General features: G+C 39.7%; 1 protein-coding gene across 1 annotated transcript; it reads right to left on the bottom strand.

Moving 5' to 3' along the window:
• Positions 1-1,072: 1,072 nt before the first annotated feature.
• On the bottom strand, positions 1,073-2,211 carry LOC113910565 (proline-rich protein 11-like). The gene is given in 2 exon segments (XM_035728293.1): positions 1,073-1,497; positions 1,499-2,211. Coding segments are annotated over 2 exon segments (1,074 nt in total). The 3' UTR covers positions 1,073-1,136.
• Positions 2,212-7,948: the final 5,737 nt, after the last annotated feature.

Here is a 7,948-nt window from a genome sequence, read left to right as displayed (position 1 = left end):
AGTGACTTCACCAGTTTGCATTCCCAACAACAATGTAAGAGGGTTCCCCTTTTTCTGCATACTCACCAATATTTGTTGTTTCCTATACTGTTAATTTTAGCCTTCTGACAGGTGTGAGGTGGTATCTCATTGTGGTTTTGGTTTGTATGTCCCTGATGCTGAGTGATATTGAGCACTTTTCCATGTGTCTCTTGGCCATTTGGATGTCTTCTTTGCAGAAATGTCTGTTCATGTCTTCTGCCCATTTCTTGATTCGATTATTCTTTGGGTGTTGAATTTGATAAGTTTTTTTTAGATTTTGGATACTAGCCCTTTATCTAATACATCATTTGAAAGTACCTTCTCCCATTCTGTCCATTGTCTTTTGGTTTTGTCAACTATTTCCTTTGCTGAGCAAAAGCTTTTTATCTTGATAAAGTCCCAATAGTTCATTTTGCCTTTGTTTCCCTTGCCTTTGGAGACGTGTCTAGCAAGAAGTTCCTGTGGCCAAGGTCAAAGAAGTTCCTGCCTGTGTGCCTATGTTCTCCTTTAAGATTTTTTTTGGGGGGGTTATTTCATTTTATTTTTTAAGGAATCAGGTTATTTTCTTTTTTTTTTTAGATTTTATTTATTTATTTGAGAGAGAGAATGAGAGAAAGAGAGAACATCAGAGGGGATAGGGTCAGAGGGAGAAGCAAACTCCCTGCTGAGCAGGGAGCCTGATGCGGGACTCGATCCTGGGACTCCAGGATCATGACCTGAGCCGAAGGCAGTCGCTTAACCAACTGAGCCACCCAGGCACCCGGGAATCAGGTTATTTTCTTAATGTCAAAAGTGCACCTACTGAGTATAAATTTGTTATCTAGTTAAATTTGAACAACCTCTCCAACCTAAATTGGGTAATTCCAGAAAAAACTTCACTTTGGGGAATGCATTTTCCCTTCTGTTCTCTTATTGATCATGCAAACTAAAAAAATACCCAAATACCCACTTTATACCACAGTATGTATGGGGGCTCCATACATACTTTAATTCTTCAAATGGAATTATATATTAGTATAATTATTTATATACACCCTACTACATTAAAAAAAGGGTTGGGGTGATTTTATCTGTGTATTTTATGGATCATCATGTGGTGTCAGGCAGAGCTGGCATCAGTTTTGTTCATCAAAGCTGCTTGTAGAAAGTGGCAGGGTTTGAGTTGGGCTTCTAGGGTGAGCCATCTGAAACTTTCTCCTCAAGGCCCGGGTCATTACTGGAGTCAGACCAGTTCCTGTTTCCATGTTTTCTTTATTGGTAAGTGGGGTTCCACCTGGGCTCCTCTCTACATCAACTTTTCTAAGTAGTTTCCGCAGATCTATTTGGCTTTTACCAGGGGTAATCAAGACATTTGTAACTCGAGTTGATAGCACTTTGGAGTTGGGCTTCAGGGTGACACGCTGCAGGTCAGAGACAGTAACTAGTGGACTATGTGCCTTTGGTGATGGTACAAGCTTCTTCCTTTCATCAAAACAGTGTCTTCTTTAATTTCACAGTCAGTAGATCTTCAACTGTTATCTGCATGGGTCCCTCTTTTTTTAATGGTCCAGCCTGAAGTGCTTTAGTGCAATCAGATCTTCTGAGCGGCACAGGTGTTGTAGGTGGTGGTGGCGGGGGCAGAGGAGGAGGTGGGGGGGGTGATGGAGGCACAGGTGGAAGGTGGCTGGATGGCTGCGGCAGCGTGGGAGGAAGTACAGCTTGAGATTCTCCAGGGGTGGCTAGCACACAGGCGGGCACATTTGTAAATGTTTGACCACAGCTTGGGCAGGAAGATTTTTCAGAGACAGTCTTCAGTGTTTCCTGGAGCTTGCATAATTCACTTTCCAAAACGCAAAACCGTTGTTTTAGACTGTGAAGTTCTTGGTGGCAGAAAGGGGATGGAAAGATGGTGTCTTTCAATACTTCTAAACTCTGGGCCATGCAGTTCTGGCACCAGTGGTATATAGACCACATTCTATTTGTCCAAAGTTTTATAGTATCTTTGATATTGGGAAATCTGAAGTTCCAGGATGGTCTTAGTCAGCTTCTGCTAAGGGATGTATCTGCTGAAGGAATAACCACTCTTTCTGGTGAGGGTGGCAGAGGAGGAGGTGTAATTAGCTTGGACTGAAAGTGAGAGGCTTCTCTTTTTTTGAATAATCTTTTTGCTTTGGCTTTTAGCTTTCTTCTTCGTTGCTTGAGCTTGGGCATGCTTTAAGTCTAAGAGCCCTGGTATAGATGGAGTCTGGGTAGAGGCCTCTCCTTCACCATAAAGCCTCCTTTAAGATTTTGATGGATTCCTGTCTCACATTTAGATCTTTCATCCATTTTGAGTCTATTTTTTGTGTATGGTTTAAGGAAATGGTCCAGTTTCATTCTTTTGCATGTGGCTGTCCAATTTTCCCAACACCATTTGTTGAAGAGACTGTCTTTTTTCCACTGGACATTCTTTCCTGCTTTGTCGAAGATTAGTTGACCATAGAGTTGAGGGTCCATTTCTGGTTTCTCTACTCTGTTCCATTGATCTATGGGTCTGTTTCTGTGCCAGTGCCATACTGTCTTGATGATTACAACTTTGTAATAGAGCTTAAGGTCTGGAATTGTGATGCCTCTAGGTTTGCTTTTCTTTTTCAATATTGCTTTGGCTATTCCAGGTCTTCTGTGGTTCCATACAAATTGTAAGATTGTTTGCTCTAGCTCTGTGAAAATTGTTGTTGGTATTTTGATAGGGATTGCATTAAATGTGTATGTAGATTGTGTTGGGTAGTATAGACATTTTAACAATATTTGTTCTTTTAGTATATGAGCATGGACTTTTTCCCATTTCTTTGTGTCCTCTTCAATTTCTTTCATAAGTGTTCTATAGTTTTCAGAGTACAGATATTTTACTTCTTTGGATGGTTTATTCCTAGCTATTTTACAGTATTTGGTGAAATTATAAATGGGATCAATTCCTTGAAATATTTTTCTGCTGCTTCATTATTGGTGTACAGAAATGAAACGGATTTCTGTTTGTTGATTTTGTATCCTGCAACTTTACTGAATTCATGTACCACTTCTAGCTATTTTTTTGGTGGAGTCTTTCAGGTTTTCTACAGAGAATATCATGTCATCTGGGAATAGTGAAAGTTTAACTTCTGCCTTGACAATTTGGATGCTTTTTATTTCTTTTTGTTGTCTGATTGCTCAGGCTAGGACTTCCAGTACTATGTGAAATAACAATGGTGAGAGTGGACATCCCTGTCTTGTTCCTGACTGTAGAGGAAAAGCTCTCAGTTTTCCCCATTGAAGATTATATTGACTGTGGGTCTTTCATATATGGCCTTTATGATGTTGAGGTATGTTCCCTCTATCCCTATTTTGTTGAGGGTTTTTATCAAGAATGGATGCTGTATTTTGTCAAATACTTTTCCTGCCTGTATTGAAAGGATCATATGATTCTTATCCTTTCTTTTATCAGTGTAATATATCATGTTGACTGACTTGAGAATATTGAGCCAGTTTTGCAGCCCAGGAATAAATCCCACTTGATTGTGGTGAATGATTCTTTTAATGTACTATTGGATTTGGTTTGCTAGTATTTTGTTAAGAATTTTTGCATCCATATTCATCAGGAATATTGGCCCATATTTCTCCTTTTTACTGGGGTCTTTGGTTTTGGAATCAAGGTAATGCTGGCCTCATAGAATGAGTTTGTAAGTTTTCCTTCCATTTCTATTTTTGGGAACAGTTTGAGAAGAATAGGTATTAACTTTTCTTTAAATGTTTGGTAGAATTCCCCTGGGAAGCCATCTGGCCCTGGACTTTTGTTTGTTGGGGGATTTTTGATTACTGATTCAATTTCCTTGCTGGTTAAGAGTCTGTTCAAATTTTCTATTTCTTCCTGTTTCAGTTTTGGTAGTTTATATGTTTCTAGGAATTTATCCACTTCCTCCAGATTGCTCAATTTATTGGCATATAATTTTTCATAATATTCTCTTGTAATTGTATTTTTGTGGTGTTGGTTGTGATCTCTCCTCTCTCACTTGTGATTTCATTTATTTGGGTCCTTTATTTTTTCTTTTTGATAAGTCTAGCTAGGGGTTTATTGATTTTATTAATTCTTTTGAAGAACCCGCTCCTAGTTTCATTGATCTTTTCTACTGTTTTTTGTTTGTTTCTATATCATTTATTTCTGCTCTAATCTCATTATTTCCCTTCTTCTCTTGGCATTAGACTTTATTTGCTATTCTTTTTCTAGCTATTTTAGGTGTAAGGTTAGGTTGTATATTTGAGATTTTTCTTACCTCTTGAGTTAGGCCTGTATTACAAAATACTTCCCTCTTAGGACCACCTTTGCTGTGTCCCAAAGGTTTTGGATTGTCATGTTTTCATATTCATTTGCTTCCATGTATTTTTTAAATTTCTTCTTTAATTTTCTGGTTAATCCATTCATTCTTTAATAGGATGTTCTTTAATCTCCATGTATTTCTGGTCTTTCCAAATTCTTGTGGTTGATTTCAAGTTTCATAATGTTGTGGTTAGAACATATGTGTGGCATAATCTCAGTCTTTTTGTACTTGTTGAGGCCTGATTTGTGACTTAGTATGTGATCTATTCTGGTGAATGTCCTATGTGCACTTATAAAGAATGTGTATTCAGCTGCATTAGGATGAAATGTTCTGAATATATCTGTTCAGTCCATCTGGTCCAGTGGGTCATTCAAAGCTATTGTTTCCTTGTTGATCTTCTGCTTAGATGATCTATCCATTGTTGTAAATGTTAAAATCCCCTACTATTATTTTATTATTATCAGTGAGTTTCTATATGTTTGTTATTAATTGTTTTATATATTTGGGTGCTCCCAAGTTGGGGACAGGAATATTTACAATTATTAGATCCTCTTGTTGGATAGAACCCTTTGTTATGATACAATGCCCTTCATCTTTTGTTACAGTCTTTGGTTTAAAATCTAGTTTGTCTTATATAAATATGGCTATTCCAGCTTTCTTCTGATGTCCATTAGCATGATAAATGGTTCTCCATCCCCTCACTTTCAATTTGCAGGTGTCTTTAGGTGTAAAATGAGTCTCTTATAGGAAGCATATAGAAGGGTGTTATTGTTGTTGTTGTTTTTTAATCCATTTTGATACTTTATGTCTTTTGATTGGAGCATTTAGTCCATTTGCATTCAGAGTGATTATTGATAGATATGAATTTAGTGCCATTGTACTACCTGTTAAGTCATTGTTTCTGGAGATTTTCTCTGTTCCTTTCTGGTCTTTGTTGCTTTTGTTCTTTCTTTCCCACTCAAAGAGTCCCCTTTAATATTTCTTGCAGGGCTGGTTTAACTTTTGTTTGTCTGGGAAACTATGTCTCCTTCTATTCTGAATGACAGCCTTGCTGGATAGAGAATTCTTGGTTGCAGATCTTTCCCATTCAGCACATTGAACATATTATGCCACTGTCTTCTGAGAGTCCTGCTGTTAACCTTATTTGTCTTTGCTTATAAGTTAGGGATTTCTTTTCCTTTGGTGCTTTTAGGATTTTTCCTTATCTCTGTATTTTGCAGATTTTGCTATGATATGTATTGGTGTTGGCCTGTTTTGTTGAATTTGATGGGAGTTCTCTGTGCCTCCTAGATTTGGACATGTTTCCTTCTTCAGATTAAGGAAGTTTTCAGCTATAATTTCCTCAAATAAACCTTTTGCCCTGTTCCCTCTCTCTTCTTCTTCTGGGACTCCTATGATACAAATATCATTATGCTTTATGTAGTCACTGAGTTCCCTAAGTCTACATTTATGATCCAATATTTTTCTGTCTCTCTTTTGTTCAGCTTCATTAATTTCTATAATTTTATCTTCTATATCACTTATTTGTTCTTCTGCTTATTCCATGCTTATGGTCATTACATCCAGTTGGTTTCACATGTTGGTTATAGTATTTTTTATTTTGACCTAACTAGTTTTTAGGTCTTCTATCCCAGTGATAAGGTACTCCCTGGTGTCTTCTATGCTTTCCTCAAGTCCAGCTAGTATCCTTATGATTGTTGTTTTAAATTCTGGATCAAGCATATTACTTATATCTGTTTTGATTAGATCCCCGGCCATGGCCTTTCCTTGTTCTTTCTTTTGGGATGAATTCCTCCTTGTCATTTTTCTAGGTCTCTGTCTTCTATGTGTTAGGAAAGTCTGTTATGTTTCCTGCTCCTGAGAGTAATGGCTTTACTAAGAAGAGGTCATACATATATTCTTCAGGGCCTGGTGCTTCAGGAAGTGTTTCTGTGTACACTCTGCTACTGTGTTTTGGCTGCTCTTTTCCTCAGGTCAGTCCTCTGCAGAGTTTCTCCTTGCCTGCAGTGAGGAGTGTTTGGACCTCGTCTGGAGTGTGGCAAGTTTTGACTAGGTGAGCTCTTGTCTTCTTGTTAAAAGAGGCCTGATTCTATTTCCACTAGAGCTGAAGATTTGCAGCACACTATGGTCAGTAGATTTGGTTCATGCCAGGGGTTTGTGCTGGTCTTCTGGGGATGGCCCCCTGCTCTGGTTCTCAAACACACTTGCCCTAGTAAAGAAGCACCTGCAGAGGGCGGGGCTTGGTGTAAGTGGCTCAGGTGTCCACTGTTGTCACTGTGCTGCTCACTGAAGTCAGTTTGTGCTGACTGGGGGGGGGGGGGGGGCAGAAAAATGGCACCTGCCCTCTCTCTCATCCCCGGAGAAGGGAGTCTGCACCCACCACTACCCAGAAAGCTCTCAGAGAAGAGTGAAAAATCTCCCCTCATTTGTCCCAGGTGTCCCTCAGGTCCCTGCCTTCACCCTGTGTCTGGACCATCTTCCCACCTGGCAGTGCAGTACACGTGTGTTTTATCTCAGGCATGCTGTCTAATTTTCAAAACTCCAAACTTTTGGGACCTGGCATGGCATGGACCCACCTTGGTCCTCAAGGAGGGCCCTGCCACACTGGGGCTGGTGTTCCAGAAGGGCAGTTGCACCAATGTGCAGAAAGTTGGAGTTTAGAGTAAAGTGCAGCAAAAGCCTGAGTCCAGGTTAGCCATCCCTGGCAGGTGTCTCTGCCCCTATGTTTAAGGGGCAGGGGAGCACAATGGTACCCACCAGCTCTTATGTCCCCTGAGGGGCAGTGCCACCTCTCCCAGATGCACTCCAAGAAGGGGGAAATGCCTCTCCCAGTGCATCCCAGGGGATCCTCAGAAGGGGATCGTTCCCCACAGGAACACTGCAGTGCCTGCCAAGCTCCACAGCAGCCTTAGTGTGGACTTCTAAAACTCCAGTCTTTGAGCTCTGCTGCTTGTAAAAACTCAAGATAATCAGCCCTTCTCATTCTCCCAATCAATGGCTCTGGGGAAGTGTTTTCGTTGTGCAATCCCTTGTGTGATCTTCTCCTCTCTCACTCTCCCTTGCCCCTCTCTGTGATCAGGACTCCCTCCCCTCCATAGCACCAGCAATCCTCTTCTCCCCCAGATCATATCTCTGCATTTCCTCCCTTCCATGATGTGTCCTCTTCTCTCCCTCTAGTTGTGCAGTTTGTTCTGTCAGTTCTCACATCTATTTCTTGGGTGTTTAAATGATTTGATATTTATCTAGCAGTGTTCAAGGGACGAGGTAAGCATAGGGTCCTCCTCCTACTCTGCCATCTTCTAAATTTCCATTTATTTTTAAATATAGAAGTTGTGATTAAATGTCTTTAAAATGAAATCATCGAAAAAATTTTCTATTATGCATTTTCTTAATAGGTTCTCAAATATCCCCCGTATCAAATGAATATTTTACATGTAAACCTAAAAAGGAGTCTCTCATGCTCCTAGTTATGCACCACTTCTCCATCCAATATGTGAATAATAGAATTAAACTGGTCATTAAAAGAATCACTATTGAATTTAAAATATGATTCTTTTAGAGCAGGGTTTCCTAATCATGAGTTCATGGATCCTTGGATATTACTTGCAAAAGTTTAG

Source organism: Zalophus californianus, chromosome 6, assembly GCF_009762305.2.
Source record: "Zalophus californianus isolate mZalCal1 chromosome 6, mZalCal1.pri.v2, whole genome shotgun sequence".
In the NCBI taxonomy this organism is placed as follows: domain Eukaryota; kingdom Metazoa; phylum Chordata; class Mammalia; order Carnivora; family Otariidae; genus Zalophus; species Zalophus californianus.
This window is presented reverse-complemented; position numbering and strand designations above follow the sequence as displayed.